This window comes from Saccopteryx bilineata, chromosome 4, assembly GCF_036850765.1.
Source record: "Saccopteryx bilineata isolate mSacBil1 chromosome 4, mSacBil1_pri_phased_curated, whole genome shotgun sequence".
Classification (NCBI taxonomy): Eukaryota; Metazoa; Chordata; class Mammalia; order Chiroptera; family Emballonuridae; genus Saccopteryx; species Saccopteryx bilineata.
Window position 1 is genome coordinate 177,952,640 of NC_089493.1, and position 18,343 is coordinate 177,970,982.

The following is an 18,343-nucleotide window of genomic DNA, read 5'->3' on the forward strand; positions in this document are numbered from 1 at the left end:
TCGGGCATCTTTTTTTTTTTTTTTTTTTATCTAAGAGACTTGTTTTTTTTTGGAGCAGTTATAAGTTCACAGTGAAATTAAGCAGAGGGTACAGAGATTTATCATCCATAGCGGCGCCATCTTTTATGCTTAAATTGAGGGTGCCACTTGGATTGCAGACTCCAAGGCCATTGGCCGCCAGGTGGGGGCCCTCTCCCTCCGGGTCCAAGTGTAAATTGGTGATGAGTTCAGGAAAGAGAGTCCATGACTCGAGGGCATTGCTTGTATTACACACTGTAGGCTTCAGAGATGACAGAGAGCCTGGAGGATTCGACCCCACCCTGCCAACGCTTCGGACACTCGCATAACACCTGTGTTATTATCTGCTTCGTGTGTCCCTTTAAATCTATGGCCTTTGCTATTACTTTAATTTGGTTCATATAAAAAGTAGCAGCAGCGCTGCTATCATAAGTAGAAAATCTATATCTCCTGCCAAGGACAAGGCCATCCCCAAAATAAATACAATGAAAATAAAACATTTTTAATCACAGTTATAGTTGCAGTTGAGGCCTATTCTCTCTTGAAAAGGGAAAGCGATAAACAATAGAGAGATGTCCTAGGCAGACCGGCACCAAACTGAGACTCGGTCACTGCCTTCAACAGAAAGGTCCAAAGAGAACTGCAAAGGAAACAATGAACTGGCTTCACAGTCAGTGTCATTTAGTTCCGGATTCTCTCATGCCGTCTCCCGTAGCACCCAGAGGTGGGGGACGTTTACTTCGCCCCCCTCCTAAGATGGCCCAGGGACTCAGTGACAAGAGCTCAGCTGAGGTTCCCCGCCTCACTGCCCCTCCTCTTGTCACGATGCCGCAGTCCCCTTCACCGGCAAAGTCCATCCACCCTGGACATACTCTCCCGTCCACCCCTTCCTCCAGCAAGGCCTAGAAGGCAAAAGGAGTCCAAACTGCCCACTCTGTCCTTCCACTGTATCCTTCCAAACCCCTATCCCTGCGCCCCCTCACAGGTAAAGGGCATTTGCCACTTGGAAAGACCTGAGAATCATCCAGTGATGCCATGCTCGACTCACTCCCTCACCTGCCCAGTGCAGGCTGCCACACTGAAGACACGCCCAAGAGGCAATGTCAGCAGGGCAGAGATGGGGACAAAATCCCTGAGACAAAGAAATTCTGAACTCATTCCATCTCCCCTAAACCGTGGAGGCCCGGGCTTCCACTGGAATCCTGCTTGGCGCCAGGGTTCCCGGTCTCTGAGGCCGATCAGGCAATGGCCTAAAGAGAACCAGGGACTTCAGGTGCAACTCCTGGGAGTTACGTGTGTTTCCAAATGACATGTCCATCACACAGTACTTACCCAGATCAGAGACTGAATGTGGAAATGCCTAAGTCCTGCCAAGTGTCCCTGAGCCACACACCCTAAGGTCTCCGCCATGGGCCCAGACACAAAGACCCTGCCTTTAAAATTCTTTCTTTGGGCTCGCGAGCCAGAAGCACCTCTGGGAACAGTAGGCTCGGTTTTCCTGACACACAAGACTCCTGCTCTCCCATGCGTAGTCCCTTTAGATTTTCAGTTCACAATTAAAGCCGCCTGTCCTCAGACTGGTGCCTCTGTGTTGGGAAATTCCTCCCCCTGGGGGAGAGGCGTCAGCCTCAGCCAGTCCTTGGGTTCCCCTCCACGACCCATGCCATGCCAGCTCCTTGACTTCTGTGCTGCGACCGTGTCTGGAGGCAGGACGTTCTGCGGTGCATTGTACAGCAGCGGGCCCCTGAGCGCACACACTGCTCAGGAAAGCCGCCCCCACAGCCCTCACGTGTGCAGCATCTGCCTTGCCAATTATTAGTAGGATGGGCCAATTTTCATCCTGGGTTGCTCTTGGGGAAAATATGCAGGCTAGGGAACTGGCCTAGATTAGAAATGGAACAGCAGAAGTTGCCAATTAACATGAGTTCCTTTTTTGCGTCCCCTGGAGAGGTTAGTCTCTAGGGAGAATTTATAAAAGGCATGATCCCAGGCCCTCTAGGAAATCCTTAGATGCCTCAAATCTCTTGGAGTTGGGACAAGTGTTTTAAAGTCACTTGGTATAACTCTCTGCCCAGTGCTTGAATCCCTTAGATGACCTCGTCAGCTTCTTCCTGAATGCATCCACGTTTGAGAAGCTCACCACCGTCCACAGTAGGGCATTCCACCTTCGGACAGTGGAGACACCCTCCTTTAGTTGAATCAAATCCATCTCCCCATAGCTTTCTCACTTTTCTCCTAGCTAATGCCTAAGCCTAGCCATCCACTCAGTCTTCATTCCCAGGAAATAGCCGCCAACTGCTCAGGAAAATGGTCCACAGGGCAAAACTGTAGGAGTTGGAAAAGCACAAGAGGAAGGCCACTATAGCAGAAAGGCTAACAGCTGGAAGAGGGGCTGGACTGTTCTTATGGCCCTGAAAGGCAGGTCAGCAGGTGGAAGGCTTGCAGCAGCCCCTGAAACTCCAGTTGAATGCACCCCAGAAAATGTGCGGAGTTCCTGTGGAATGCAGGGGCCAGAAGAGCAGAAGTCGCAGCCTTTGCTACGTAGGAGTGCACGCTCTTGCCGGGAAGATAAGAAGCAGTGGGAGCCTCTGGAGAACCCCGCACGGCTGGTCCTTATTTGACAGGCCGTAGACACTGGGCAGCCCAGTCTCCGTGAGGGTGGGAGGGGCTGGTGTTATGGCCAAAGGCTTGACTTCTCCATAGAACTTTCTACACATGCCCTTTCAAAGACCTCCAAATTTCTCAGCCTCAGGCCTGGCTCCAACCTCCTCACAGAAAGTCGAGCCAGCCCCACATCTTTGGAAGGAACCTTAGCTCAGAAACCCGGAGGGAGTCTGGGACCGTCCCCCATTAGGTGGAAAGAACAGGGGAAAATATGAAAAAGAAAAAACATCCCCTTCTACATGATGGAAGCAACAAATAAGAAAACAGGTTAAGGAGAACAAATGGGGGGGGGGGTGCTCATCACCATAACAACAAGCCCAACAACTCCGAAAGACGAAATTTTTGTTTTTCTTTTCACCTGCCATTGTTCTCAGTACTGTCACTCTCTGTCTCCCCTCCTGGTGAAAGACAAGTTGTGACTTTTTCACTCCCACCAACAAGCTGCCTGGCGTTTGGAACTGCAGCTGCTGTGGGATGGAGGAGAATGTGGTCCTCCGGGGGTGGGGGGGCTCGGAAGAGTGTAAGGCCGCCTTTCCCCTTTCCCTGCCCGTAGCTTGTAGCTTGCCCACGTAACATGAACATAGGTGTCTGTACTCAAGTCTGCGATGAGGTCCCTTATTGCAGAGAGACAGTGGGCCAGAGGAGGAATCAGAGCTCTGGTCCTTAAATAAAAGGGATTGTTGTCTGTGCCTTAGGAAATCCCACCATATGCCAACAGAGCGAGTCAAAGAGTCAGTAAGGGCAACTGAACAGAGACCGTGGCCTTGGGCCCTCTTTGAAAGAACTAAATTCAGTGCTATAAAAAAAACCTAACGGCACACATAAGGGACATCAGAAAACCTTGCCTACATGTAAATTCCTCAACCACATGGGCTAAGAAAACACCGACGCCAGCCCTTCAGTCCACACCCTGTAAAACTGGGCCGGATTCAGACAGCTGTGCCACAGCTAAGTCTACTTGCTGACGTAGCTGGTGATCGGACCCGGGAGCCCTGTTGATTCTGGACTCTCCCTGACACTGGCCACTACAGAATTGTGTTGGCACTGTGCGTTCTGCAAGAGGCGGCAGTCCCAGTTCATCTGCTTCCCTCTCTGTTGGTACGGGATGTGTCCCCACACACACATACACATTGCCATCCGCATGGGCCAGGGACCTCCTTCAGAGGTGAGGGATGCTTTCCACGTCCACGCATAATCAAGAGCTCAGCCACCGGCCTTTTCTCCCCCCGCAGTTACATAGACTATGTCCTCTATGCCCACTTCCACATGAATACATAGCCCTGCTTCCTGCCCAGATATACCAGAAGTAGACACTCCATCTTCTACAGCCAGGGGTGCAGATGCCCTCTTAGGCTTTTGGGGTTTTTTGAGAATTGTAACAAACAAACAAAAAGAAATGATGGCCACCACTCCCTTATCCTTGAAAGTAATCTACAACCAAGCTGAACTTGAAAAAAACCATGAGGAAGGACACAGGAACAGGCTTGGTGGCCGAAGAGGTGTGGTGTGCTTCAGCTTTCAAGAGGCTGGTCAGCTTGTAACGCCTGCAGGACCGGGTCCTTTCTGCCCAGCCTCTTGTCTGCCCCTCCCCTCGACCTGGTCCCCATCCACTCCCTGCGAGCAGCACGTCACTGTCCCCACTCCTCCTTTCCAAGGTGTGAGCTGACAATGCATTACCATGCCTCCCCACCGCACCCCGAGCCCTACCCACACGGAAGAGTTTTCTAGAACTTCTACTAACCACAGTTCCTCCAAGGACTCCAAGTCCGCTCCAGAAGCCGACTTACAGACCTCCTGAACAACTAACAGGGAGACATTCTGAGTGTTCCAAAAACTCATGCCAAATGGGAATTTACTTGTTCAACCAACTCTTGAACCAAGCGCCATAATCATTCTTGCACGTTTCCTTTATCAAACCATTACACCAGAGCGAGAAAAATTCTTTGAATAATCATTCCCGCTGCTTCCAAAGCCAGAATATGCCTTGCCAAGTGTAACCCATATGCAAGAGCCATCTGCTTTAGCAATACGGGAAGCCACGGAAGGGGTGTGACTTAGATAATCCCACAGCTCTGCTGGACGAGGCTGCTCCCGGGGAGGGAAGGCAAGCCACTCTTGCCAGTGCAGCCCTGAAGCTCAGCCCTGCTCAGCCCTGTACAATGCACCCAGTAGAACGACAGCAGAGGTCAATGACTTGGTCAAAAACAGACCCAATTCCACATGCCCAGATTCCAATAGGCAGATGTCAAAGGAGTCCCCAGGGCAAGACAGTTCGCCCTTTGCATGGCATGCCTACAGCCCCACTTGAAAAAAAAATAAAACAAAACAAAAAACAAATAACCCCCCACACACACACACACACACAAAGAGAGATATAAAAGCTATATCCTATCCAGTGCCACCAAGCAACCATGGTGTGTGCCTGTACCACCTGAGGCATGCGTTTTAGTTCAAAGAGAAACTTGTTGTGACTGAGCAAACAATATGAGCAAAGGTGGCAGAGCCATCATGACATCTGGGATGGGTATTATTTCAGAATTGAAAGATGTTCTCTTGCCCGTGTTGAGAATTCACTGAACAGTTCTCCTCTCTCCCTGCGCCATCACCTGCCACCATGACCACCAGTTTTATTTCATTGTTCTCACCACTTGGGAAGATGTGCTCCCTCAGTCCCCACTTTTGAACTCTACCGGAGGTGACAGGACTTAGGGATCATGACACCAGACTGATAACCTTCCTCAGGTCCCAACAATGTAAGCTTTGTCACCTTCTATTGGACATGGGTACTTGTCCCCAGACCCCTAGAAATCATGCACCCTGCTCCATGACCCTCTTCATCCAAAACCATCTTTTCCTACAGGCAACAGATTTCTAAATGCAGCCACCTGAGTCTGCCTAGGGTGTGTTTTAGCAAGCGCCTCCAACAGAAAAATGACACCAATAAAGCATAATTATTAGGACTTAATAGAGCCATTTTTCTACCTCAGTGCCTTTTTACTATTCTAAGCCCCCCAGTTTTTCCCCCTAAATTAGGACTCAGAGCAGTAAGTTAAAGGTATACATTGGTAGACCTTTATTATGCATACAATAACTGTCCTATTAAATTGAAATCAAATGCACATCTAAGGAAAAGTTCATTTTAAGTACCAACTCTCAGAAAATGCTCAGAGACATAAATAATAAGCAAGGCAAATGCGTTGCTGAGCAACAGAAGGGATGGGGGCAGGAACTGAGCTGGAAATGAAGGGACAGTCTTCTGAAAGAATGGAGTAAGCTCAAAGGTACAGATCCTGGGAGAAGCTGCCCTAAATTTCTTGTGGCATTTCTCACCCCAGAAGAAGCATTAGGAGGGGGGAGGAATGTAATTATAAATTAAACATAATCAGGGATGCTTGGGAAATTGTTATACACACACACACACATACACACATTTTTCTGGGGAATGTTTAATACTCTGTTAGCGAATAAAAAGCCTGACTATTATGAATGTTAAAGAGGGTGATGGGATTGAGTGTATGTGTGTAAAAATGCTGTTGCTTAGATGGTCTCTAGCCTCTTGGCTCACTTTACTCTGTTCCCCTCCCCCCTTTCCCTGCTCCTCTTCCTAGGACAAGACGAGCGCTCTGAGCCTCAGCAATGTGGCGGGCGTGTTCTACATCCTGATCGGAGGACTTGGGCTAGCCATGCTGGTTGCCTTAATCGAGTTCTGCTACAAATCCCGTAGCGAGTCCAAGCGGATGAAGGTGGCATCGTCTTCCCAGGCCTTTTTCCTAACCTGTTGTGTCATACAGCTGGGTTTCCTGAGAGTCCCTTTACTAGAAAGGGTGGGAGTGACAGGAGGTTGAGGTCAGCCCAAAGGTGACAGGGAAAGAGGCAGCTATGAGGGAAGAAGGAAGGAAGACAGTAAATATAAGGCCCAAGAAAGGAACTACTTCAGCCAGAGATGGAGTGGTGAGATTATAAAGGGTAGGAGTTGACATGGACAGGGAACACAGCATGAAGCAAGAGTGATCACTGCAAAGGCAGACTCTTGCTGAGCTTGCACTAACAGAAACATAGCTCCCAATACAGGAAAGAGGGTGTCTACCCTCTGCAAAATGGATAATCTTGCCATGCTTGATGAAGTAGTTCTTCTCCCAGCTACCATCTTGTGAGACAAACTTTGGCAAAGAACGTCATGCACAGAGAAGGGTATGAGATTTAACTGGACATCCCCAAACCATATAAAATGTAACTGAAGGCAACTAACCGGAAGAAAGATTTATGGAGGCTCTGAGAACTATCTATAAATGTAGGAAGACTTCGCAGGTGGGAAAGAAACAGACTAATTCTGTGGGGCTTCAAAGGGTATACAGTAAGAACTACTGCCCAAAAGCTATAGCAAGCAGATGTTAACACAATAAAGGAGATTTATCTTTCTTGCAGAGCTACCCAAAAAGGGGGTGGACTGTCCCCATAATTAGCAAGCACCCCACACATGGAGGCCTACAAGTCAAGGCTAAATAACTCTCGGCAAAGATATAAATTCAAGTATCTAAAGGGAGTTGGATTAAATAACCTCTAAGGCTCCTCACATTTCATCACTTAGCTTCAATAAGAAAATACATATTTATAAAAATGGTAATCATGTGAGCAAGACATCCTAAGGAGGCAGAGAGGACTGAGGTGTAACCTGTGACATTTTGTGAAGAATGGCACAGAAAAATTAGTCAGTGAAACAACCTATGGTATGAATAGGAAGCCTATAGCAATATAGAGGAAAAAGAGATTAGAGAAGTCTTCCAGGAAGAGGCAGAAATTAAGAGGGAGGATTAGTGGGATTCAAACCATTAGAAGTAGAGAGAGGTGCCAGAACTCTGAGCTATGGACCCTAGGCTGTTACCTTGCCCTAAACAAGACTAAGAAGAGTCATGGGTAGGATTTGCTCCCCTAAAAAGCACCCTAAGATGCCCATGTTACACTATTCAAGTGCTCCCAAACTCAGCAAATGCACTATTGGATTACAACCATAGTCTCCTGCCTAGCCTCTCCCTGGCTTGGGCCATCAGCTCTACACATACCTTTAGGGTCCCTCTTAGAGAAGACAGTGCTGGACATTCACTTCCCCTATTTGGAAACTGTGTCTTCAGTTCTGGCCACAGGGACTGGGAGTCAGGGAGGAGGGCTTTCTGTCCTGGCTTTCAGCATCTCCCCGTCATGCTCCACCCACTCCTCCACCCCAGCCAGGCAATCTGCTCTCCTTCCACGCTCTCTATCCAGCTACCCACTGCATCCTTCCACCCTGTGCCTTTATGCAGGCTGATGCCTCTCCCTGTCTTCTGTCCATAGAGCCCATGTGAAAGCCAACTTTCCTAAGATATAACGACAGGGACAGTTAAGAGATGGTAGTGTCATGGTATCTGGCCTGGGGTCCTAGAAACACTCAATCCTACCTTTGACCAGCTCACCCACTACCTGGTCCAAGGACAAAGCACAGCAAAGCATGGTCCTTAGAACCTAAACCTAGTGTAGACCCCCAAGGAGCATGGCTAAACACAACGAGGTCCCCTAGAACCCACACAAAGCTTTCTTTGCCTATTACATCCAAAATAGAAGCCTAAAGACTCTCCTAACTTACCCTCCAAAGTGAAGAAAAGCCACTCGAGAGGCAAAGAGGGGAACAGGAGAATAGCGAGGTATACTGCAACCTTTACAACTCTCTAACACCCTCCACATGGCCCATAACCCAAACCGCTGGCCCGGGACTGGCTCCCAGCACAGCAGCGCCTTCTCGCTGCTCCCCCAGGACACAGAGCACTATGAGGGTCTAAAGCAATGATCCCCAACCCCTGGGCCGTGGACCTGTACTGGTCCGTGGGCCATTTGGTACCGATCTGCAGAGAAAGAATAAATAACTTACATTATTTCCGTTTTATTTATATTTAAGTCTGAACAATGTTTTATTTTTTTTAAATGACCAGATTCCCTCTGTTACATCTGTCTAAGACTCTCTCTTGACGCTTGTCTCGGTCATGTGATACATTTATCCATCCCTCCCTAAAGGCCGGTCCATGAAAATATTTTCTGACATTAAACCGGTCCGTGGCCCAAAAAAGGTTGGGGACCACTGGTCTAAAGCATAGGCTCTGGAGCCCAGATGTCTGAGCATAATCCCACTTGTTCTGTTTCTTAACTGTGTCATCTTAGACAAGTTTCAACAGCTGTCAGATCCTCATTTTCTTGAAAATGGAGCTGGGGGTAGTACATATCTCATAAAATTTTTGTGAAGATTATATGAAACAAAAAAAGATATAAAGAGCTTGGCAAAATGTCTGGTCCACAGTAAGCCCTCAGTAATAACAATGCTAACTAGAATTTATAATAACACTATTTCTTATTATTATTAGCAGGCCCGACTTATTATTTATTGTCCTTACTTACGTGTCTAAGTTTTCTTGAGCTATATACATTGCAAGTTTCTCAAAGTAAGCAGCTGTGTCTGGTTTTCCCTTGGACATCCCACACGCATAGGGCAAGTATTAGTACAATTAATATGGGGTTCTAGCTAGAGGAAAAGATTTCTTGAGGATAAGGGAAGGCATAAGAAGATGCCACTGTTAGGTTAAGCAAATACAACCCTGAAAACCACCTGGCCTGGTAGCACAAGCATTTTCCAAGGTGGTTTGGGCCACAGTATTTGTGCGCATAATATCTGATGAGACCAGGAACCCACCAAGCAGGAAGCCTCTTGGACTTCCAGATGGGATTACCTGTGGGATTACCATGCTCCACTAATCAGGGTCAGTGCCAGCCAGTGGTACCCAGTTGACTAACGACTGGGATCCTCTTAAAACTGGACCGTGTTGACCTGCACCACTGAAGTTACAATCTTCAGGTTAGGACAAGAATCCTTAAAAATGGCCACTGAGTCATGCTATAACTTCTTGGAGTCATTCTTCTTCTTTTCTTTGCCAAGACGTTGAATTTCTCAGAGTCCAACATCAGAATCTCTTGGAATCATTAATCCAAGATCTTCCACCACAATCATCTACCTTTAGTTCCATTTGTTGGCATGATTTCTACAGAACTCACTGAGGTCCTAATAGAAATTTTAACCTCCCAGTTGCAGAAAAGATACTTCTCCTCCCTTTATTAACCAACCTAGCCCTTAATTTTCAAAGTTCTATCAATTCCTCTCTTCTTTAAAGGAGATAAGTGGAACACATTCCACTTGCCTCACAGAGTCTCCAGCCATGCAGTTCTTCGTATTATTCTGCACTCTGCCTTCTCCAGAGGCACTTAGCTCTTTTCAGAAGCGCAGCCCCCAACCTCACCCAGAGGCCCATGTTGACATGTCAAGGGCTTTTGGCAACAGCCTTCTCTATTGTCTCTTTCTTTGATCATTGTTTTTGGCCTACTCTTAAGGCCTTGAGCTACGAAACCTCGTTCAGGGTCCGCTTTCCATTTCCCAACAGTATTCAAGGAGCCTCTCCACACTCCAGATGGAAATGTGAAGGAGAAGAAGAAAAGGAGGCAGAAAAGAGAAAGAAGGAGAGAGAGAGAAAAAAACGAAAAGGAAGACATCTTTTTAGTAACTTCCCTGCTCAAAGTGCTATACATGTTTTCATTCATCCTGTAGCATGTTGTGTTTGCAGCCCTACAATTGAAGAAATAGGAGTTCAGAGAAGCTAAGTAGCTTATTCTAAGAAGGTCACACAAGCTAGGAACTGGAAGAACAGGAATCAGACCACCAACATAGCTTCTACAAAGTCTAGGTTTGGGTACCGGCCAAGCCACTTCTTAATTACTCTCTCCTCCCCGGCCACATGGCTGCAGATAATTTTCAGCACCTATTGTGCGTCCCCTCAAGTCCCAGCCACATTGTACAGAAAATAATATGCAAGCCCTTGTCCTTAGGTTTTACTGACCTAGGCGTTGAGGCCACCGGTGGGATGTAACCCTCTGCTTGTGCATTGTTGAACTCCTTTCCCCTTTGATGTCACATGAGCAGGACACAGAGTAAGTGTGACAGGGAAAATGGGAAGGGACCTGCCAGAGTATCTTTCACAGATTTACTGAGCCCACTGGATGTCAGACATCGCTCAGCCCTGGGGATAGAGTCAGGAGCAACACAGACCTGGCGTCTGCTCTCAGGACACTGAGAGTTTCATGGAGAAGAAAGAAAATAAACAAATCCTTACACATGTTCAGTGAGTGTTATGAAGAAAAATGCCCAGCGCTGTCAAATCGTGATCAGGAATGAGGACTGGGGCAGGCCAGAAAGGCTTGGCTGAGAAAGGGATGTCTAACGGGTTTGACGTATAAGAGAAATTAACCAGGGGAAATTAACTTGCTGGCAAAGGAGGCACAAGTGTCAGAGACCCAAAGACCAGAATTCTTGCCCAGAAATCAGAAGAAGGCCAGGGAGCTAGGAAAACTGAGGGAAGAGGAAAACGTGAGAATTGGGGACTCGGATGCAACCAGAACATTTGTGTATAATTTAAATTGTCCTTTAGTAGCAAAAATATATACTCTAAGACAAATTCCAAATAAAGTCAAGTCTCAGGTCCTCCATCTCCTCCCTAAGCCTAGAAAAACAGACCAGAACCTGAGTTCTTAGCTGATGTGAAGGACAACCAGGGCCTTTATTATTCAGCGCCTTGCTCCCGAAGGAAAATAATCCCGTCTCTCCAAACCCCAGAAAGCTACTGACCTTTCATAATTGCATGTGGCAGTCTAACACAGGCCATGTTTAAGCCTCAGCAATTGAGGCTTTGCATGTTTCCGTGGAAATAATGAGCAGCTGAGAGACTTGATAGTGTGTGTGGGGGGGTGCGTCCACCCCAGCGAGCAGTGGCTCTCGGCACACGTGCTAGGATGAGGTCATTACTGAATTACTGAGGCGTGAGCTTTTATTAGGGTGTCTTATGACGTGCAGAGGCTGGGCAGACTTTTCTCAGAAAAGCAAACAAGCCACTGAGAAGTCAGGATGAGATCACCGTTAGAGCAATAAAACGAATCTCTGAAGACCCAAATTTGGACGTTTCACTCACCCTTTTCTCCCTGAGTATCAATTTTCAAAATAACTCTAAGGAAGAAATTTAAGAATGGCTGGCTGGGAAGTCAAAACTGGACAAGGGAGAATGACATTTCCCAGAGGAAATGGCATCCATGTATGACAGCTTAGCTACAGGGCATAGGAAGAACCACAGTTAAAAGGCACTAGACCCCAGTACTGTTAGCTTCAGCAAGTCCTCAGTTTCTCTGTAAAGTGAAGACAATAAACTAGATCAATGTATTTCAAACTTGCTTATATCATATATTAGAATCACCTGGGGAGGTCTTAAAACTCATGCTGTCCAGGCTACGTACCACGCCTATCAAGTTAGCATCCTTGAGACTAGGTCTCAGGTTTCAGTGTTTGTTTGTTTGTTTGTTTCCAAAACTCCTCAAGTGATTCCAATGTGCAGCCAAGTTTGAGAATTAGTGATCTGGTCATGTTTAGCATTTATTTCTCTCAACTCCAAAGTTTTTGACTCTGTTCATTTCTTCTCCTGAAATCCCATAAATGTAGTAGAAAGAAGACAGTAACCAAGTAGTACCCACTACCCACAGGTATATGAAGTCCCTGACCTCTGAGAAGCCCTCAGCTTCCTTAGAAACCAGTTCTCAATGACAATCTTGGGGATTCCGGCTTCATGCCAGGCTAAGTTCTCTCACACTTTGATAAGACAGTGATGAACTGTATCGTCTCACTTTGCCTTTAAGATAAATCCCACAAGTACCACCCACTTCAATGGCATATTATAGGAATGCGTGAAACCTTTTGAGAAACAAAGCCCAAGGTCATCCAGTGTGAACTTTAAATTTTTTAATTAAAGGGATGTGGCAGAGAAAATTCATAGAAGATAGACATTTCAAGCTAATCTGTAGAAGGTTCCATGTGTTTCAGACACATACAAAGTTATTTTCCTTTCAACATTTTTAGGTGAGAATAAGTAACCATTATTCACTCGTGTTTTCATTTCACATTTCCCCCATAGAGCATTACAGTGGCATTCACTTGGCCTTGACTTAGAAGAATGCAATCCAGGTCCAAGCTGGGGGACAACCAAGGCAGAATGTGAATGTCAGCTCTGGGGGTTGGAGGAGAAGACAGCACCAGTGTGGGTGGAGCACCATACAGGGCAAATTTGTCTGAATCACTGATTTTTTTTTAAAAAATAACATCAAAAACCATTGCCAGAATTGCCAGCAGTAAGAGGATACTCCCATCAAAGTTTCACAAAAAGAACAAAAATTGGATCAAAATTGCCCTGTTTATCTCTGTCTGGCCACATAGGTAGACACTCCTCTCTGGTCACTAAACTATGCAAAGGAGAAAGCCATAGAATTTTTAAGAAGAATCCTAGGTGGTTGGGTTTTCTTAGACAAATTCAAGAATTCAGTTGAGCACTTAGCTAAAAGCTGGACACTCTGGGAGATAGTTAAGGAATGAGAAGACATGGCCCTCCTCCCCCCACCCCCCAATAGTTAGCTACCTTAAAGAAGATGAAACATACCTTCCGGAAGCAGACCCAGTACAAGAGAACGTCTGATGTGTGAGCACTGAGGTGAGGCGGCCAGCACTTGCTGGCGCAGTCTAGGATGGCTTCAAAGAAGTGAGAATAGAATGCACCTTGAAGGTTTGGTCTTAGAGGAAGAAACCTCTCAACTCACAGATATTGCTTCTCCTTTGTGCTGATTCCAACCAAGAAACCAAGCCCCACCTCAGAAGTTCTATGAGGATCTCTCTTAATGGGAAGTTCCGTGACAGGAAGAGATCAGGGTTTGGATTTCATGTCATAAAGTTTCTTTCGCCAATGGGACTCAGAAGAGAACCGTCCTCTTCTTGTCTAGTAGGTGATGGTTCTAATCCCATATTGTGTTCTTGAACACTCCACCTAACTCATCTGATCCTGGGGTGATTGTTGGGAGTCCTTTTCCTATCTAGAATCCCAACCTTCTGGAAATCACAAGTGTATTAGCATCGATCTGAACTTTCAACCTAGAGGTACAATTATACATGCTGATGGGAAGCATTTGACAGATAATGATCTTTGCAATGTATTCACATTTTCTTTAGCACATGCCCCTTTCCAATTACATTTTGCCTGTTATATTATTCAGATAAGTCCTACCTTGCCTCAACACATGCTCCTAGTGGTAGAATAGCATTTTCCCTGAAGTAAATCAGAGGTAGTTTATAATTTTAACTCAACAGTAACATGCCCTTAATTTTTAACATTTCAATTAATATTTCACAAAGTGGCACCACTTTTGCTTTAAAAAAGGCCTCTAGGTACATAGATAAACACATTTTACAAACAGAGATTTTAAAGGGTCACACAACTAGTTGGTGTCAGAACCAGAACTAAAATCCAAGCTTCCTAAATTCCATTTCCAGACTTTTCCACTTGGTTCACAATGCTACATTTATTATCAATACAATGAAGAAAAACCACCTTTAGAAAACACAGACTATAAGAACCAGAGAGGATCTTAGAGATTACCCAGTCCAGCAAACCTAATGAAACAGACAGTGTGAGCTCCAGAAAGATCAGACTTGTCCAGAGCCATGCAACAGTGTTGTGAGTTCATGGGAAGTCTAAACTAGCAGGACGGATTAGAAAAGTAGTTGGGTGGGGGAAAGAATAGGGGTGGCATTTTAAGGTCAGTGTTGACTTGTTCTCCTTGCCAATCATTGCCAAGGACCCGGGGAAGAACCCCATGGTCCTCCTGAAAAGGGTTTCTGTTTGATCCCACAGCAATCCATCAACGAAGCCATACGGACATCGACACTCCCCCGAAACAGCGGGGCAGGAGCCAGTGGCGGCGGCAGTGGAGAGAATGGCCGAGTGGTCAGCCACGACTTCCCCAAGTCCATGCAATCGATTCCCTGCATGAGCCACAGTTCAGGGATGCCCTTGGGAGCCACAGGATTATAACCGGAGCTGATGGAGACCCCCTTGGGGAGCAGGCTCGAGCTCCCCCAGCCCCATCCCAAGCCCTTCAGTGCCAAAAACAACACAATGAATCGCCTCTGCCACCAACCACCATGACCACAAGGAGGATGATTCAACAGATTTTCCTGAAGAATTGAAAACCATTCTGCTATCCCTTTTCCTTTCTGGATGTTCTTTCGCCCTTTTCCGTTGCTAAGTAAGGACGATAAGTAATATTGCACTGCAATAAGGGGAAGTAACCCTGTCTAACAGAGCCTGGGTCTCTGACAACGGAGCTCACCAGAACACTAATGAGGAAACTGGACTGTTTTCTTTTAATTCAGTTGTTAATGTGTCTTAGTGTGTGCAATTTTTTTTCTTACTAATATTCATGGTTTGCAGGTTCTGTTGGGCCCCTCCCTTCCTTTACTTCTTATTCCCAACTCCCTACCCATACCTCTTCAGTTTTCAGATTGGAGATTCAAGATTTGTTCCACCTTAAAAGCAAGCAAAAGGGAAAAAGAAACCTTCAAACTATTTCGCCCTGGGAGCTCTCCACATTACCCTGCACTCTGCGGCGCCAAGCCCGGGATGGAGACGGAGGTTGGAGGTTGTTGAAGAAGTGAGCACTGCCTAAGCACTGATTTAGCTGAGAATGCGCGTGAAAAGCAACTCAGACCAAGGGTGGCAGAGAGGGCAAAGGCAGGTGTGCACTCAGAGGAGAACTCATGAAGTTATTGCTAGAAGCTCAGATAAAGCTTCCTTTAATGTGTAAGAGTCATCTCATAGGCCTTAGGTGGAATGGTATAGTTCTTCACAGAGTCGACCTCAGCCCTGAGAAGTGTGTCCTTCTGACTACGCTCAAGGCCAAAGGCACTCTGGTGGCTGAAGGGCAGTTAGCCTCCTGAACCGAGTAGAGACTTGGGAACAGCTGACAGCCAGGAAACTAGCACCTATGATTCTCGCTTCTCATTTGCTTAACGTCTAAGCAGGAGCCCCGTTGGCAAATAGACTCTCTCTTTCTCTTCAGAGCCTCTGATGAGGGGGAAATGCTATGCAAGCTAAGTGCAAAAAAAAAAAAAAAAAGGTAATGAAAGCATTTTGGAAAAGGAAGCTTCATCAAAGCCCACAGCCAATGGAACCCTCCACATTGTGTCCTCTCTTAGGTCTGAGAGGTTGAGTATGAAGCTTAGGGTTTTTGCTGTCTCAAGAGAACTTGGGTTTTTATGTCCATAAAAGGGTGTTCTTTTAGCATGTGGTCAGATAACATGCTGTCATCTTTAGAAAGTAAAACACTCCAGGCAGAATTTTTTGAAGGAGGAAAGGGTGATGGATTAAACTGATAATGACATTGGGGTCCTTAAGACCCCTGACCCCAACTTTTAAGCCAAGGTGGCAGACCCTCCCTCTGGCTGAAACAGAATGGAGGTGTTATATTCCAGTGCCCAGAATCAGTACCCCCACGATGGTGACCACAATGCTGCCCTAAAGCGAGACTGGAAGGGTGACAGGGCTCGCAGAGGGAAGCGGGCTGGCCGCAGCTTGGCTTGGGAGGGTGCAGGTCCTGGCACATGGCTCTCCTGGAGATCCCAACTCTTCATTCTTGGTGCAGCGGGCCTCCGGCTCTCCAGCAGCCACTCCCCTAGGTGCATGACTCAGCGCGTGCCATGTGTCATCAGCTTGTATTGACAACCGTATTCTGGCTTGTCCCCTTACCCCCTACTTCAATCCAGTCTTCTCTGCTAGGGGTTATCATTAGCAATTGACAAACTGAAGGTTGTGGAACCTGCCTATGAGTGGGCACATCTGTGGATTCCCTCAGGGGACGCCCATCATCTCTAAGTCCCTCCCGTTCTTCTTTCATCAGCCATAGCAAAGAACCGTCCCCAAATCAAACTCTTTGCCCTTGCAGCTCCAGTGTTGTTGTTCAGTCTCTCACATGTCAATATGGGCGTGGTACGTGAAGCAGGGCCCTCAAGACAGATTAGCACTTTCCACTACTGCCAGTAATGTCCTCCCCGGCCCCTGTCCTCTCACCAGATTTTTCTCAGCCCTTAGCCTACCACTGCAGAATCTGGTATGACCAGCCATTAGAGAATACGTATTTCAGAGGAGGTGGAAATAACCCTCGACCATCAATATGCTTCAAAGACCTTTTGCCTTTGGCCTGGTAGGATGTCTCTCCATCTACTGAGCTCACCAGTAACATGATCTAATAGGGAGAGGCTGTCTATGCTAGAAAGAGGGTCTATGCTCTGTGGGGGTCCAAGACTCCAGTGGAAGATGTTTTGCATCAGTGGAGGAGTGACGGGAAAACAAAAGCAAGAAAAAAAAGTTAACTTGTATTATGTATTTTTACTACACTTTTCTTAAAAATAGAGCAATGGGAAAACTCTGAAAGAGATTGACATTTTTCTCAACAGGAATCCATACTTAACAGTTCTAGCTTTCATTAAATTTTGCTCTTTGGTACCTGGGCCTTTTATTTAACATCTATATTTGTTTTAACTCTCTTGGCAGATGTGTGAAAGGATTTTTTGCTTGATCAAACACTAAGTACTTCTTTTTGGTTTCTGGTTTCTTTTTTTCTTTTTTTTTCCAAGTAGCTAGGTTTATTTTTTTTCTTTTGGTATTTGCATAAAGTGAAAATATCACCGAGAATTAAATCACTGTGGATCCATTATCTACTTTTCACATTTGTCCATTCCATTTTTGTGCCATTTCTGAAGCCAGAGCTCTAGGGGCTACGTGATTTTCTTACTGCTGAGCCTAAGTCCAGCACATTTTCTTATGGTGGCCACTACACATAACTCACAAACAGATCTCAAAGAAGTCATTTCAGCTGAACCAGATCATTGTGAGTTATTCATCCAAATAGGATAAGAACAAAAAACGACAAAGAGTGGTATTTGGCTTTCAAGGGCTAGTTTCAGTTGCATAAGGAGCCATGTGCAATGGTCACCACCCCTAGGGAACTGGTTGGCTCCCAGGGAATGTCTCCCAAGCATCCCCAGACTGGGGTCCAGCTGTATCTGTGATGTGCACAGAGTCACAATGAAAACCAAATCTAGACCAGACTTCTAAGTAGATAAAACCTTGGTCCTCCAACCACATGACCATCACCAGTCTTGCCTGAAAGCTTTTCTTTTTTACTCAAGAAAGAGGGGCTTTCTGTAGAGGATCTGACATTTGTGGACACTTGAGATACTGACGCTTAAGAACTGACACTTCGAGAGTTTTCTTTCCCAAGGAACTGTGCATATGAACAGGGGTCAGGGATTTAAAATAAACTAAGAAAGCTCTAACAGTGGCATTTTGGGCGATATCTACCAGGGAGAAAAAGGTTGGGGGAAGGGAAAGGAACTAGCAGACTTGTGTGAAGCTCCAGGTACTGTCCACACCCACCGGCAGTCACCTCGGCATCTAGGGTAACACTGAAGGCAGGTACACTTAGCAGCAGCTGACAAGAGGAGAAAACTGATCTTTGCCACCTTATTATCAAATACCTAGTTGGGATAATGATCATAATGGCTAGAAGAGCACTTCCTGAGCATTTGCTATGTTAGGCACACTTAATACCTTTTATATGATGACAACGGCCCTCTAAGGTAGGATCTTTCAAATGAGAAACTCAGGTTTAAAGAGATAACATTAACTAGCTTCAAGTCCCGAGACAAAGCCAGGACTTGAATCGGGTC

The 18,343-nt window shown here is 46.2% G+C and overlaps 1 protein-coding gene across 2 annotated transcripts in view; it reads left to right on the top strand.

Moving 5' to 3' along the window:
- The window catches only part of GRIA1 (glutamate ionotropic receptor AMPA type subunit 1), a 307,663-nt gene extending 290,549 nt beyond the window's left edge, over nt 1–17,114 (top strand). For both annotated transcript variants that reach the window (XM_066273071.1, XM_066273070.1), the window contains exons 15-16: nt 6,291–6,425; nt 14,448–17,114. In XM_066273071.1, the coding sequence (XP_066129168.1) occupies nt 6,291–6,425; nt 14,448–14,648 (336 nt within the window). In that variant the 3' untranslated portion in view covers nt 14,649–17,114. The remainder of the gene's footprint in view (nt 1–6,290; nt 6,426–14,447) is intronic.
- Nucleotides 17,115–18,343: the final 1,229 nt, after the last annotated feature.